Here is a 17328-nt window from a genome sequence, read left to right on the forward strand (position 1 = left end):
TTTTTTTTCAACACAGAAAACATGGATCAATACGTGCTTTTTGCTGCTCATATTACTATTTAATTTACCATCATCATATTTTCTTTTTATATGAACAATTAAAGTGATATACGGATATGTACATCATTCAATGAGTCAAAATGTCTCCGAGCCTTCTACATTTCGGAAATATTTTGTGCTCGCGTCATTGTATTTGTGTTTTTTTTTTTTTTTTTTTTTTTTTTCAACTGGAAATAATACCCGTTACAAAGGATTTACATGGTGATATAGTAGATCTAGCTACTTGGCGTTATTCTCAAAAAAAAACTACGTTAAAGCCAAAGAATTCAATGATACATGTATACACGGACATATATATATATGTAGACATATTGATACATGTCTCGTCATTTCACGTTATTCGATGCTGGCGGGGTGCGAGAGAAGAAGGAGAAGAAGAAGGCTTGAAAGATATTTTGCCCATGTACGCAATAATGATATAGAAAGATATTTTTTTTTTCATGACTCGTACATGAATCGATATTTTCTTATCTCTTTTCGTACGGTAGTAGTTATTTATCTCATCAATTAAATATAGATGCTGAAAACTTTAGGTTAAACGTGTCAGTTTTTTTTTGTTTTTAACTCAAACTTCAAAAATTTCGTTCAATTAGAAAAAAATGTACACACATCGATCCTTCATGTACGCTTCGATATCATTTTAGCTGTCATGCCAATGTAAATTGTGCAAAACGTGCATGCCAATAATATGGAGGGAACGGAAACGCACGAACTGCCCGATTAATCATATGATAATTAATAAAATATATAAATCATAATAATACGAATTGGAAGAATAATGAAATAAAGAGTAAAATTGATAATAAACGGTTGAAATAAAATATCAATTCGGTTAGATAATTACCTGTGGTCGGTTATACGTTTATGTGTGTTGTGCATGTTACAAGTCTGTACTCATTTGGGGCTCTTTTACATTTGGCACCGTTTCCTGTCCGGTATTAGTCAACTTAAAAAAAGCAAAAAAAAATCAAAAGTTCAAAAAAAAATGACATACAGCCGCGTCACATTGCAGCCAAACTCGTTTTATCGATCAAATAATCCGCCATTCATGATTTGGCATAGCAGGTTTTTACTTTTTTTAGATGAGTTCTCCGATTTCGAACATGATCTCTCTGTTATTTTTATTGTCAGCGACAATCGAATAAACTTTTACATATCAGAAATAATTGGAAATAAAAATAATTTAACTTTTGATGGTGATGGAATGTCTACATGGCGATAAGGAATCAAAAAAATTCTTCGAATTTTCTAAGCGTTGAAATAAAAAAGTGTTTGTAGTTTAATTTGTTAGGGAAGAGTTTGAGAAATGATTTGAACGTATCGTTGAACCTCGTTAACACCGGGCAACGCAAAATTAATATGAAATTACCGCGTAAAAATTAAGCTTTAACGAAAAGAATTGATATGAAAATTTTGTATGAAAAAATTTTTAAAAATGGATCGGTAATTGCGGTAATATGGAAAAAAGTATAATACAGACATGCATCTCAATCTCGTGCATTGACAATTCGTGCACCATTTTTAGTCATAAAGAGGAGGAGCGGAGAGAGTGGGGGGGGGGGGGGGAGAAGAAATCGGAATAAAAAAAATTATAAAAAAATCTGCCAATGAAAAATACATAGACAAAACCTTCAGTCCAATCCTTATAGTAAGGCAGTAGTAATGGAATTAGAGAGAAAAAGGAGTATAGTATTGACAGAAAGAAAAGTGTACTTCTGATATACTGTACGTGGAAATACGACGTGAAAGTAATCGATAACCCGAAAGGAAAGAAAGTAAAATGATAAAATAACGAAATGTTAAAAATGAAAAGAAAAAAAACAATCGGTTATGAAAGAATGGTATGCACAAAAGTTACGATGAAAGAAGTCACGGATTTACGAACTAATTAAGTTGGACACATTATTTAAAAACTCAGACATAAAAAGCTAAAATATTCAAATCAATCGGTATATTGAAGAGGAAACGAAACAAAATTCCTTTAAGATCAATCATATTATTTAATAATTAAAATCACAGTAGTTTACGCTATTACTCTACGGCATTATTATATATATATATATATATATATATGGATCATTCCATACCAAACCGACCAATCCGTGACCCCGACCATTTTTGATTTTGCTGAAAATTTTCTATTATTTTGTAACTACTGAAAGAAGTCGTTCCTAATTTTTTTAGATTTTTTCCCCAACTCATCTGATCACAATATCTTTTTCAAAATTTCGTACAATTTTTTTGTGAACGCCCATAACTTCTTCAATAACAGAGATATCAAAATAGAATAGCAGGTCATTTTTTTCGTCTTAAGTTGTAGTTATAAAAAAAATACAAAAAACATAACAAAATGAATTTTTATACTTTTTTTTTCAGTTTTTAACCAAAAATTTTTTATTTTTCAAACTTGGACCGTTTTGATTTTTTCAAAAAATTTACCACGTTTTAATAGACCTTTTTACACATGCAGAAAATTTTTTAGTTTGTGATATTCATAACTTGTTATTTTTTTTCTATTTTTTACCTCGTGTCAAGCAAAAAAACGTTTTTCCTCCTTAAATGGACAATGCAAGTAATAGAGAAGAGACATTCCGCTTCATTTTTGTTCTTTTTTTATTGTCTCTACGACTACGATCTTTTTTTGTGGTTATTGCGTCATTTCAAAAACGTCCGTTTTTTACCCTTTTCATTTCCTTTCTAGATACAATTTTTTGTCCTCAATTCTGCGAACGAGTCCTCGAAGGTTCTTAGCTTCAATTTTGTAATTGGAAAAATTTATTGCAATCATTTTTTGCAGAATTATCACGGTTTTACAAAAAGAAGACAAATTTTCAAAACTGTCGCGTACCGCCAGAACTATTAGGTTTCACAGGACATTCCAAAAATAAAAAAAGTTGCGTTTGTAATTGTTTTAGGCATTGGAATTTTTTAAATATTTTTTTTCAGAAATTTCTTCCTTCATTACTTTTTATGTAGAACCTCAAGTACATCGAATGTCGTAACTCGAAAACGATGGGGTTCTTTTTATGAAATTTTGACAGAAATAGAAATTTTTTTTGTCCCTTTCCAATTCATTAAAATTTTATCAGACTTTTTTCCAAAATTTTATCAATAAGGTTTTCAAGATATTTATCAATGAAAAATTCAAATATAAAAATGAATCTTCTTTTACTTTAGATATTCTAGCACGTCTCCATAGTTCACAAAAAAACCCGGATCAACGCCAAGAATAAATATTTCGGGTTAAAAAAATTTTAGACAATGATGTGATGAAATTTTAATGAATTAAAAATAAAAAAAGATTACTTTTTTCTCTGTTAAAATTTCATTTAACTTTTCTGGATTTTTTTCCGGAAACTTTGCCCCGGTAGTATACGTAGCGATTTAAATGTGTTCAAACCGATTAATATATACAATTGGAATAATTTTGAATCAAATCACTCTATTTGCGGTGTCCATTCAAGGAGGAAACACGCTTTTTCGCTTGACACGTGGTAGAAAATAGAAAAAAAAAGTAACAAGTTATGAATATCACAAACTAAAAATTTTTCTGCACGTGTAAAAGGTCTATTAAAACGTGGTGAACTTTTTGAAAAAAATCAAAACGGTCTAAGTTAGAAAAAAAAAATATTTTTCGTTAAAAACTACAAAAAAAGTATAAAAATTCATTTTGTTATTTTTTTTGTATTGTTTTCATAAAACTACAACTTAAGACGAAAAAAATGACCTACTATTCTATTTTGATATCTCTGTTATTGAAGAAGTTATGGGCGTTCACAAAAAAATTGTACGAAATTTTGAAAAAGATATTGTGATCAGATGAGTTGGGAAAAAAATCTAAAAAAATTAGGAACGACTTCTTTCAGTAGGTACAAAATAATAGAAAATTTTCAGCAAAATCAAAAATAGTCGGGGTGACGGATTGGTCGGTTTGGTATGGAATGACCCATATACGATATATATATATATATATATTTATATATACAAATAGATAGAGGCTTTTTTGGTACAAAGGGTGTCAGCAAAGAGAAGTGTCACCGTTTTCATATGCTTATATAATTTTCGTTTGACTTGCCGATAATTCAATTTTGTCGTTGAGAATTATAGGCAATACTAGAAAATTTTAACGGTGAGATTTCTCTTAGTCACCCATCTACATTTATGGATTTATTAACATATACATTGAACAATGCCAATTTGGTTTCTTTTTTTTGTTTTTAGTTTTTTCAATAAATCGAGATCACGAAGATACGAAAAACGGATGATAAGATAATGACAAATACATAGTTTTGGTTCAACAGATCTAAACGCATCGATAATCATATAATAATCGTATTGATTAACAATAATGACGAATAGAACTTTTCATTGTTGGGGAAATCCAATGTAAACCTTAAAACATCGGGATTTAAATACACCTTACTATAAGAAGTGGATTGGAGAGCGTGTGTCTTGTGATCAAAGTAATGGATAAATCGAGGTCGCTGCGCATCGTGTTTCAAACTGACTGTTGAATAAAAATTGAAAAAATATTTGAAAAATATGAAACGTAACCGATAACATTCACTGTTGTCCCAGATCGTGATGCAAAACGGACTTCTCTGCTTAATTGTTTATATTGAACAAACAAATCATCTACAGTGAATCTGAACGGAAGTGATAGAGAATTTTTGAGTAATAGAAGTTGAGAAAGTATATGATAGAAAATTTTGCGATAGGCCAAGAAGAGGAATATTTCGGAGGAAGTAAATTAGAAGCAGCAGCGAGAGAATTTTGTTTTAACGTTTCTTTTCGTTCTCTTTTTCAGTACTTTATCTAGTGAACAATATAATAATTGGACGTCAAAATTGAATGGTTCCATATAGTGGTTATATCACATGACGAGTGCACGAACATTATAAATGCCTTATTCGAATGCACACTGGAATAAAATTGGTAAAAAATCAGCGTAAATGTTGCCTTTTAACACGATCCGCGCCTTGCTCGGTTTTTCTTTCGTTTCACTTAATTGTTTCTTAACTTCTTACTTAAATCGACGGATCATATATACATACTCGTTCTGTTTATCACGCATGTATTTTTAAATGACAACACCCACCGCTGTGTTACAAATTATGTACACAAGGAATATCGTTCTTTATTTTTCTTTCAATAGCAGTGCGTTATATAAAAAGATCGGCGAAAAATCTAGGAACAGAAGAAAGAAAGAGTTGAAAAAAAGAATAACAGTAACGTCAGATATATAATATGGAATGAAACGAATTTCAGAACAAGCACGCATTAAGAATGAAAAAAAAAACAATATATATATCCATATATATATATATATGTATATATGCTGGAGAGACTGTGAAACACGAGTAATGAAAAAATATTCATCGGTGAAGTCTCAAAATATTCTGCCAAATGTCAATGAAAAACTTCGAGGATGCAATAATGGAATATTTGGTGTGTCCACAACTTTCGTATGTCTAGGTTCTTGTGGAATGAAAAAATTATGACTTTTAAAAACTTAATTTTTTGCGAAGACATTATAAGTATTCCAAGTAGGATGGGAATTAGAAAAAGTCCCCTCAAAATTGTTTTCCTCATTATAAATAATACGGGTAGAGCTCTTTTGTGTAATAATTATTATATGAATTATCGATACTGCAAGAATCGAAACGGATGGTGAGAAATAAAACTCTCGTATTCTCAATATACTCGCATGAGTAGGATAATGTCGCAGCACCATTGCTCATTCTCTTTCAATCATTTGGCTTTTATTTATTTACTTTTATTTGAAAACGGGAAGGATCAAAATGGAAAAAAATAAGTCTTACATGTATTTTCAAAGTTCATTGCTATTGAAGTGCATTTTGCAGAATAATTTGAGCACTATTGATGAAAATGATTTCGATTATAATTTATGAATATCGATATAATGAACGATAAGAATATTTATATATACACACACACATATATATATATATATTATATGTTTAGATATGTATATATTTATGTATATATATGTATATAATATTTATATATATATATATATATACAAAACAGCATAGAATAATAATTATAACGAATTAATATGATGGAAAAATTACTCGTGACTGGTCTGTATGGCCTCCTTGAAGTTTGTACTCCACTTCCAGCCATACTATAAAAATTAATATTTAAACGTTCACTTTTTTATATTTTATTATTTGAATCATATTTTTTCTTCTGTTTGTTTTTTTCTAATTTTCTTTTTCATAGAAAACTTTGTAACTATAAAGTGTTCGTGTTTGTTGTTTTGTTGTGTTGGGACATCTGTATCATATTCGAGGTTAGTACACGTAAATTATTATTAATAATTTTTGTTTCGGTTTGTTCGATATTTTGTTGAACAGATTTATTCTATATAGGGGTAGAACGTGGAGAATGTGGTCAAAATTGCTGGTTGTAGCAACAAATATATTTCTTTTGTGTTATTCGACATTGTTGTTGCTACACAGCAAACGCATTGAAGGGAAAGACACAGATTTTTTCACTTTTTTTCTCAATGGGTTACAACTAACACAGAGATGATTTGACAAAACATTGATTTGTATTCGTTTATCTTGTTGACTTTTTGATTATTGATGGTATGTGATTTTGAGACTGGCGTTACATAGGTTGAGAAATGGGTACAGAAAGTTACGCGTGAGAAAGAAACAATCTTTGGATGGAAAAAGATGAGAAAATGTTTTGTCACATCGTCGGCTAAATGTTAAATTAATCTATTCTATCGGGACACAGCAAACACCGATTTGGTTTTGAGGTAAAATAGGTAAACGGGTCGTTCAATAACACATAAGTTGCAGGATATTGTATATCTTGACACGGGTCCGCTTTTTTTTGTAGTTGAATGAAAAGGAATAAAAACTGATACATGTTATGCTCGGAACCCCACATACTTCTTATCGCAGATTTGGAATTTTTAAACGAAACACTTTGATCAACCGGAAACATAATCACGTCGGGTGAACATGACCATTGTATGACATTGAAATTCATTTTAACTTTTCAATTAATCGCACTCATATGCTTTATATGTGAGAACTTGAAAGGCAAAGAAGAGATGGTCCATGAATACTTTAGAGTTTTAGGAACAACGTTTCTCACATCGCCAAACATTCATCTTTATTTTCTATCGCTGTATCGTTGAAGATGAAAAATTATTATCCGAGTTTTCAAAGTAAAGTGATTAATGGACGAATGTTCCTTTTTCATCGTTAATATTGGTATCATGAATTAGTTGTTAATGGATTATTATTGTTCACTATAAATGCGTTATACGGACTTTCATTTCCAGTGTATTCACGTTAACAGGAGAAATTGATAAAAAGTTGCGAGCAAAGCGTCAGCTAAAATGTTCTACATGAAAATATAGTATGTGGAGACTAATAACTAAGTTCCTAAAATCGCGCTCAGTTTACGCGAAAAACCATTCAGATCCGAATAATCTCTGCATGGTTAGGACAATTGGAAAATAGAAAAAAAAAAGAAAAAAATTATTCATAGTGGTCGCATGGTAATCTAAGAAGGTTTACATTAGATTTCGTATTTATAAGAACAGTTTTGTTTTATTATTTTTAGATTTGCTAATAATCATTAGAAAATGTTCATTAGGCGCTATTGGCAAACTATTGTTACTCTGTTACCGTGACACTTGGCTCCAAATTGCTTGAATGAGAAAATTCAACTGCTTCTTTATATTCAACTTTTAAATTATTTTTCTTCCGTGCTCGATCGAATTGATATGTAAATGAGATTAATATTCAACGAACCGAATTCTGGTGCACCACAACTATGCCAATCACTTCGGTGGGGAGAAACCCCACACGAATATTTCTGTCTTGCTGCATTGGTTCGTGCGATGGTTCCCTCATAATTTTTGCAAATTCTTCTAATTTTCTTTCAGACATGGTTAATCTTTTAGATTGAAGATCAATTACCGTGTGCACGACGAAGAAGGTCATCTACTAAAGTCAAATTATACAAGTCGAAAAAGGCCGATAAAAGATCTAGAAATAGCGAGCTTTTTTTTTACCACTTTAGTACTAGAAAATCGAACGTGTTTTGGTCAATGCACGAATTTCAATTTCCAAACATTACTTTACTTTAACAAATGTGATTTATCTCATTGGAATTTATTTCAGCAAATGATATTCTTTGAGTTTTACATTTCCACACCAATTCAAGTTAAAAAAAAAAAAAACAAATTGGACATTGCACTGTACTTCAATACTGGACTTTAGTGCTTTTATGCAGCAAGACAGATCATCGAATTTTGAGATTTTTATAAAAGACGTGAAAATGTAGCATCTTTGTCGTTGAAAAGGAAAGAGGTGTGTGGGAAAATGATCGGATCCAGTCGAGTTTGACGTAACGTATGCATTGAAAAATATGCAAACGAATATAATGTTTATCCGTAATCGACTCGAAAAAGCTAGAATTACGAATTCAACAGTAAAACGATATTGATTGGCTGTCATACTCAGATGAACAGATCGGAAACAAAGAATTATTCGTGAATTATCTAATATATATTATAAGTGGATCAACAATATAATTGTCGAGCACTCATATAGTAGCACGAGAACAAAAAATCGAATATTTCGGAAGGAATGCATTCAAATTAAAGAAGCGAATTTTACAGAGTTATGACTCGACGGGAACCGAAAGCCACTATAGCTTCATAAAGGTTCTTTTGCATTTTTTTAGGGAGACCGCACATGCGATATTATGGACATTTTAGTGAGGTAGTATACTTATATAAATTTCTTTATTTCGAAAAGTGTTATTTTTCTTCTCCTCATTTTAGTTGAAAGATATTATTAAGTTGTTGTTTAAAGATGTATAAATATTTATCGATTATGATATATATCTATACATATATTGTATTAGATAATTTCTAGTACTGTTTGCATGCGCTTAGCATTTTTGGATAAAGGACAAGCGGTTTTTATTCAGATTACTTCACAAAAAGTGTGTGTTTCAAGTTTTGTTTACTCATTGTCAAACACAACTGCAGCATAAGTTATGCATAACTGTATAGTAATAAAAGAGACAAGTCTTTCTCTATGAAGCATAGAAATTTCGTCGCCTAACTACTAAGTGACGAAAAAGATTGATCAGGGAAACGATAATTAGATATGTATATATTAAATGACGTATATATACATTCCTGCTGTTTACTACTCACGTATTTGTGAAGTAAACTGATTGCGGGAGCCTCCTATTTGCTTGTATCAAAGATATCGTTTTGTTTTAAATTTTTTTGTCTTTTCATTTCTTTCAATTACGATTATAATCAAAAATTCAAATTTATACTACGCAAAAATTTACAAACTCTTTTTTTACAATGCACAGACATACTTAAGATAATGAATAGATACACAAAATGTCTAAAAGTAAAGTGTCAGAGTGAGAAAGAAAGAGAGAAATTATGCCTCATCTATCGAAGACAGTCTATTCGAAATTGGATTTGTCGGAGTTATAAAATCGATTATATTTTTCTGTGTTTCTAGCACACATTCAGATTTTTGAAACCGCATTAGTACTCTTTCAATGCAGTATTATGAGCTTGTAAAGCATTGAAAAAATGATCATTCATGAGAAATCTGAAGAGATGGCGTTGCTATAGCGAACTACCATCGATACATACATGTTTATTTATTTTTTTCTACTCTCTTTTATACATAGAAATATATATATCTTTCAAGCAAGAAATTGGAGGCATTGGGGCTCAAGAGACATGCATTGTTGTTGTTTTTTAGCGCACAGGAATAGGGAAATAGTACGATGTATATTTACATAGATCATATCGAGGATATAGTGAGATAGTTCGAGAGAAATAGAGAAAAAAATGATATATATTTCTCTGGAAAAGTATATAGCGAAACGAAAAAATATGGGGTTTTTACCTTAGAATGTTGAGCCGACGTTGGCGTTATTGGTGGCGTTTCTTCGGCATCTACGCTCGCTGCATTTGGTGATCGCTGCTCTTGCACCGACGCCAAGCTGAATAATATTTTTGAAATATGAATTTTTTCGTCCTTATTTCCCATCTCCCCCCCCCCCCCTCCCCCCCCGCGCCTTCCATATCGAGTATTTTCGGATTTTCTTTTCCTTATTCTTGGAATATTTTTTTTTGTTCGCTTTCATCTGTTTTTATCAAGATATAAATATTCGGAAAAATTACGTAGAGTTGATCGATTGAAAGAGGTTCGATCGGTGTATCAGGAAGTACCGTTTGAGCGTGACGAGAGTGCCGGTAAGCTTCTTGCATCTTCTCAATGCTGATTCAAGACGTTCAGGCTCTTCTTTCAAGAATTTTTCTTCCCTCACAACTTTTTCCATTTCAGAACTTAGCAGGCCCTTCATACCTTCCTGAAGGCTTGGGAAACGGACCTTCAGATCTGCCACAGTTTTGCTAAAAGATATCATTAGAATAAAGACTATTCGTTTAATTCAATTCAATAGAGATACGAAAGAGAGCTTAAAATCCTTTTAACATTCGAGTTTTGAGAAAAACCTTGTTTATTAATTTGAAAATATTGTGGGATTTAAGCACTTCTTGATCGATTAAGGTAGTTCTGTACTTTTGTTGAAATTTTAAGAACTGACTGAAATTTAAATATGGTGTAATAATAGCCTTCATGGACCGATTGTCAACATTTCAAATTGATTCACCGTTTAGTTTTCGAGATATTCGCGATTAAAAATGGATCATTTTGTACGCGATGTGGACAAAATGATCCCATAAACGGATCTTACGACTTTAAAATAAAACCAGTTGTGTATTCAGTATTGTTGTGGGATTAGTATTAAAAAAATAGGAATTTTTGAAAATCTAGTTTCGGAGATATCAACTGATGAACTGTGTTTATTTTACGTGACAGGAAACGGGCGGATGACCAGCTGTGACGACGTGGCAAAATTTTACGGTGCGGCGAACTGATAGGCGCAATACAAAACAATATAAAAGCTTTTTTCTCAAATGTTCGACCACGTTTCTCGATTGAATTGCCATTTGAACACTCTTTAACTTCTTTCGCGACGAATAAATAAGTTTTCGGGAAATACTGACATTTTTACGCTCGACGCTATATTAATACTGGAGAATGGCGTTGTTGCCATTAGTACAGCTCCACTTTTTATATGTGTAAGAAATTCGTGCATGAGGTGTGATTGTGTATAGGACAAGCAAAGTGTACAAGCGTTGACAAAACCGTGTAGCGACCGTATAACTATTGGATTTTATTGTACACCGTAGCTCAAACTTATCTTAGCTCGTACGTGTACTTACAGAACTACCTTAAATTTTTAACCCAGTCGTTCATGAAAATCGATTTTAGCGTGAACATAAATCACATTTTGTACACGGATGAATTTTCTAGAAAAATTTGCTATGTTTTAGCGCTGTTCTACATCGCGCCATTCTATAACATTTCACCAAAGTACATAATAATTTTAATGCCAAAAGCAGTTCTCTCAAATTTTATTATGTACAACAGCCAAAATTTAGGTCTGCGACATTCTTACATCGAACGATGTATCGATATCCGAATGTCACTCGTGTTTTTGGTGAAATGTTAAAAATTGGTGAATTGGACTGGACAAATTGCTTGAAATTTTACTATGTTTCACTAGTTAATTTTCATGTTTATACTCACAACGCCTCATATAATTGGCGGGCGCATGAATTTTGCTATGTTATTGAGCAAAATTTAGTGGGGTAAAAGGGAAAATACGAAACTATGCAATTTTTCGTATAGCACAGAGAAACGACTGCTATGTTATCTTCTAAATTTTCATCAAATCATTTCATTATTTACTATGTTTTTTATAAAAATTCTCTCAGTGTTCATTTTTGGTATAATACAGCGCGTTATTTATTATGAACTGTGGTAATGGTTCCCCAAACTTTTGCATAATCGCTACAAACTCTGTAGCGATTATTATTATAATATCGATGTAGTCCGACGTTCCTATAAAACATAGTAACTTTTGCTGTAAAAGTTTCTCCGTGTAGAAGTATAAATAATGAGATAAATGATCATAGCATTCGAAAATATACTATTCCCCGAAAAATGAAATGTTCCTAGTTCACTTTCCGTTGTTATTTAATTCTGATGTTTACCTGGATTTGCTAAGAATGAGAGCCATATTTTCAACATCTGACATGTTCACACGAGTCTTACGATTAATGACGTTGCCTCGTAATTCCTCCACCGTACTCTCTAGCTCGCTGGAAATTGAAAAATCGCGTACTCATGTAATTGTAATGATTCAAAGGTTAAAATTAATTCTGTTTTTACTAACGTAAGATCTTTTTCCAGCCTAATCATTTCTTGCTTGTAGAGGTCTTCTTCGCGGTTCAGTCTCATTTTTTCAGTGTCACCTGCTGCCCAAGCTGCTTCTCCACCCGATAGTAGCATTGCCCTGTAATTTGTATCGATCAAATTATTAAAGAATTCTGAATGAAAGTCAATTTTTCTAAATTTCATCTTCATTCTTGAGTAAAAATTTTTTAGTTTTCTTTACTTTTAGTTGTGATTAACTTTCATTTTTTTTTTTTTTATCATATTGAAGTTTTACTCGAATGGTTAATTTTCGATGTTTCGTCCTGTAGATTTTTATTCAAAGTTATTCAATGTAATTGTATTTATTCAGAGAAAGTATAGTCTCGGCGAGAGCCTCAGGTCAGCAGACGACAGGGTTGTCAATGTACTTGTCCCGAGACTCTACCGAGTCTCTTGATATACTTTCAGATCGATACAAAAGTATCGACTAAAATCAGAAGAATTTCGGTCATGCAAAAGGCACATGTTCGGAAGTAATTGTTTCATGAAAATATCTAGAGAATAAAAAAACTCAAGAGAGAATCCGAGAGCAACAGACGTCGTACTGCAAAATCTGTCTGAAAACATTTTCTTAGAATGTTTTGGTAAAGATATAACAAAGTGAATGGTGAAAAAAGAGGTCTTCCCACCGCAACACCGATGAAAAATGGCGACGGTCATTCCCCCCTCTCTGATTTTTTGTATTAAACTTCTAATTATAACTTTGACAGCGAAAAATCAGAGGATGGGGTGACCGTCGCTATTTTTCATCGGGGCTGTGGTGGGGGACCTTTCCACTCCGCAAGTGGAGGGTCACTTTTTACAACTGTTACTCTTACCGTATTGTAATGAAAGTATCTCTGATTGTTTCTCGAACTGTGTGAGCCTGTGTCTGTGACATACGACGTAGATTTCGAACTTCTTGACGAAGGTCCTTCGCCTTTTTTTGCAAGCCTCTCAGTTGATTGTACATCTCCGGTGTAAGAGCTAAATCTCGATAAACGTATTGGCCAGCTGCCAGAGCTACGGGTTTTGGCGGTGGTGTGGGTTTGTGTCTGTCTCTTTCTGCAATTTTGAATAATTACAAAAATCATTTAATCAACATGTTTCTTGACGCGATTCGTGCTACGTTGAGAATGAAATTAGCCGAGTTTTGCGTATGCTTCTCTTTCGGAAAATTAATATTTTCTGAAAATCTTTTGAATGCAATAACTCTAACCATCGCCGATGCCGAAGCAAATCATTGGTTATGACTGTTGCACTTTCCTCGAGACAAAATGACTTTCAGCAAACGTCGCAACCGTCAACTATCGCGATAGCCAGGATAATTATAAATTTTATCTTACGGAAATGAAACAAAAGTGTGGCAGAATGAGGATAAAAGCCAATAAAAATTTACCTTGCGAGGACATCCGAGGCAAAGTCGAGGATTTTATGGCTGGTTTCGTGGGTTTTGTATCCGCTAGTTGCATTGTACAGTAGTAGGATAAATAATGTTAGTGACAGCGATTCGTTAATTTTCTTAGAATAAATTTTCATTGGCAAGGTGATTAGTGCAATGAAAGCTAATAAATTGATGTACAAAGTTTAATCAAGGTCAGTGAAAAGCTATACTAATTTTCATCTCGAAGAATGTTTTTTCATCTATAGTTTTATTTCGTATCAAGTTATCATTTATGCTTAATCGTATGATAATTAATTGATCCCAATGAAACGAAAAAAATAATACAAAATTGTTGTGACTTGTGAATATGAAATTTCATTGGATTGAGCTTGACTACTTGTGAAAAATCACGTTCGCAATATAGCAATCTCCGGATATTTACGAGTCTTAAATGTAGAGATTATTCGATAATTTTGTTTGGGCTGTTAGTATAGATAGTATGTTGATTGCAGTGAGCATAGAAGCAGATGTATTCGAAAGCGGAAAATATATCGTATTATGTTTATTTAGTTAATGAGATTTCGACATGCCACCCTGAATTATCGACGGATTAGTCAACAATCGTTGCAGTTTTCGATTCATAAACATTCTCAAAGGGTCACATGCGAAGAACACGAAGCCAGCAGTGTTGAGTAGCTCGTAATTTTGGAAATATTTAATTATTACTGAAACACCTTTTCATTTTTGGCTTTAACAAGATTTTCGTTCGTCCAATTCAACGGAAGTCCATAATTTTCCTTAACTTTTGAACAAAGTAATGCGTTCAATTTATAGGTTTCCCAAATTCATTTTTTTTCTTCAAGTATTTAGAATAAAACTGTTAGCCTGAGAGTGTTTTTTTTTTCTTCAAATTTCGACGGAATACGATCGATAATTTTGCGGAAATTTATTAAAAAATTGTTTTTCCGTGAGCTTATGTTATGAAATTTGAGATAGTATAACGGAATTGAAACATCAAGAGGGTATAACAAGAGGGTGATTCTGTAAATTCGACCAACTGAATTTCTTACATTAATTAGTCCAATGTATAGTATAAATATGTGAGCGTTTACCTGCGTGTTGCGGGGAGTGTTGTTTGGGGGAGTTCATATCCGGTGGTTCGTCACTGAAGGATACTGATTTTTCGAACGACACCGACTTGTCTGCAATGTACATTTAGTAGCGTCAAACAGAGAGCTAAATCCATATTTTTATCGGATTTCGAAGGCGAGAATGAGATCAAAAGAGCGAGGAAAAAAACATCGAAGTGCTTTGAGCACGGTGCGTCGAGGTAAAATTTCAATCAGCGTCACGATTGTGCGTAAATGAGCGTGAAGCAGATGACATTGCTAATAAATAAGAGCCAAAAAACAGTGCCTCCACTCCTTTCAGCAGATTTCGTTTTTCTTTCAGTTTCTGAATTTCATTGGTAAATAAAAAACAAAATTGTTATTAAGTCGTGACGTCTAACGTGCTTGATAATCGTGTTATGCAGAAGCTGAATAATTTCATGCTTTTTCGTGAATGCGATCGAATAAAACAAAAAAGTCTGATGACGTGACGATGAGACGAAGATAGAAGTGCGCTATTGGAAAAAAACTGGTGTTAGTTCTGTTTGGATTTGTTTAGCTTTGAAAGAAAGAAATACGATAATTAATGAATCGTGCTATCGGTGAAAAGTTTGAAGCGCACCTTTGCCTAATTTCGGTGGCTTTACGTCAGTCCTTAAGTATGAGTCATCTGTAATACGTCATATGTGATATATATTACAATTATATAGTTATTTGTACGTGAAAATTATTTTTATTGATAGTGGTTATTTAGAGTTTTTATTGTCTTTATAAATGAAAAGTTATCAGTTGAGAGTTAGTTGAATAGATAGAAAGAGATATGTATATCGATAGAGGTAGATAGATTGTGACACACCTGGCAGTGAGGCGGAGCTGGAGCTAGATTGTTTGTCGAACTCGTCCCCGGCGCCTGGTGTGCGGTTAGACGAAATAAAGCATGTTTACAGCGTGATTAAGGAAATTGAGACCAGGAGCGGAGTACTAGTATAGACTTATTAATGCTCACTTAAAGATTTAACCGAGATTATTAATTTGATTGTTAATTATAATTTTTTTTGGATCTCCATATCGTTTGAATACATGAATTTTTGTGATAAATACTTCAGCAGAGACGAGTCGTCGGCCATTTAATAGTTATTTCGGTTTGTTGTGAATAGATTGAATTTAAATTGAATTGCTTTACGAATGTTCCGATTTGACGTAATGAATTAATCGATGACTTTCAGTTAAACGTATCAATTAGCTTAGATTTTTCATCAGAATTCGAATCAATGGAGCTAGAATCATTTTCCAAATAAGTGAGACAGACAGCTTCTGTGTTTTCGGAAACGCAACGTTCAGCTGAGTTTTGGTACAGAAAAATCAGAAACAAATTAACAAATAACAAACTAAGAATAATCTCAGCTTGAATCACTCGAAGGTCCTCCGCAAGTTTTTTTTATCTGGAGTATAAAAATTTTTTGTTAGCAAGAAAACGAAAGGAACAAAAGGATACTGAGAATATTGCATCTTTCTATGAGGTAGTTGTTTCGCTGCAATTATTTCAAAAATTTTATTCTCCAGTCTGTTCACAAAAGTTTGGATTTCATTTCGAACTTTGAAACTTTCGTTTCTGTCGATTGAAAATGTACAAGTTTAATTTCCAGGGACAAAAAAGTCAAATTTCAAATTCGATGCAGTTGTTGCTTGCACACGTTGATGTCGCCAGAATGATAAATTGAAGAAAAACAAAATTGAAACTCTCGGCGAGACAACTACCTCAATGAGTTAGAAAAAAACCGAAATATGTATTAAAAGCCATGGGGCTGAACAAGACTTGACCCGGAGACGCAGACATTTTACGAAAAATCATTGAACGAAAGCCTCGCGAGCACTTGTCAATCTACGAGTCGATCGTTGAGGCTAGACGAAAGTATATCGGTTTCGCAAAGATACACAAATGTGGTACTTCACTCGTTGATCTATGACTAGAAATTACACTATTTATGAAATGTAGGCTCTACTTTATAATTATAAAAGCAACAGCTCCGTTGATTGAAGCCAAGGATATGTGAGTCTGTTCTATATATGCGTGGTGATATATATAAATATTTATCTGTACAAGAGCGATAATTTTTAATCGTCGTGATGTTAAAAGCAACTAAAAACTATGGGCGTCCAATAGAGACCGTCATTATCCGCGAATATAATTTCGTGCACTACAAAATCTATCGTATGGTGATGACGATGATTATTTGTATGATGATTGAGAAAAAAATGTATGTCAAACCGATGAGCATCGTAAAATGATCGTTAACTGTAACCCAATTTCGATTAACATTTACTATGTAGATATAATGATCGTTATTATCAACAGTTTGCGGATAACGCGTTCTATTGATACCCTCTCAGAAAAAATTACACTAGTATTTCTAAT

The 17328-nt window shown here is 32.7% G+C and overlaps 1 protein-coding gene across 11 annotated transcripts in view; it reads right to left on the reverse strand.

Moving 5' to 3' along the window:
• LOC122412823 (uncharacterized) overlaps window positions 1-17328 on the reverse strand; it is a 241837-nt gene that overhangs the window by 5871 nt on the left and 218638 nt on the right. For 6 of the 11 annotated variants that reach the window (XM_043422724.1, XM_043422767.1, XM_043422776.1 and 3 more), the window contains 9 exons: window positions 15769-15822; window positions 15535-15582; window positions 14916-15005; window positions 13819-13881; window positions 13259-13484; window positions 12400-12519; window positions 12218-12325; window positions 10325-10507; window positions 9999-10095 (listed from right to left, as the gene is read on the reverse strand). In XM_043422724.1, coding sequence (XP_043278659.1) covers window positions 9999-10095; window positions 10325-10507; window positions 12218-12325; window positions 12400-12519; window positions 13259-13484; window positions 13819-13881; window positions 14916-15005; window positions 15535-15582; window positions 15769-15822 — 989 coding nt within the window. Of the gene's footprint in view, window positions 1-904; window positions 1007-6155; window positions 6209-9998; window positions 10096-10324; window positions 10508-12217; window positions 12326-12399; window positions 12520-13258; window positions 13485-13818; window positions 13882-14915; window positions 15006-15534; window positions 15583-15768; window positions 15823-17328 lie in introns of all 11 variants that reach the window. The other 5 variants (XM_043422793.1, XM_043422799.1, XM_043422751.1 and 2 more) reach the window with 5 other exon arrangements.

This window comes from Venturia canescens, chromosome 1 (genome assembly GCF_019457755.1).
Source record: "Venturia canescens isolate UGA chromosome 1, ASM1945775v1, whole genome shotgun sequence".
In the NCBI taxonomy this organism is placed as follows: Eukaryota; Metazoa; Arthropoda; class Insecta; order Hymenoptera; family Ichneumonidae; genus Venturia; species Venturia canescens.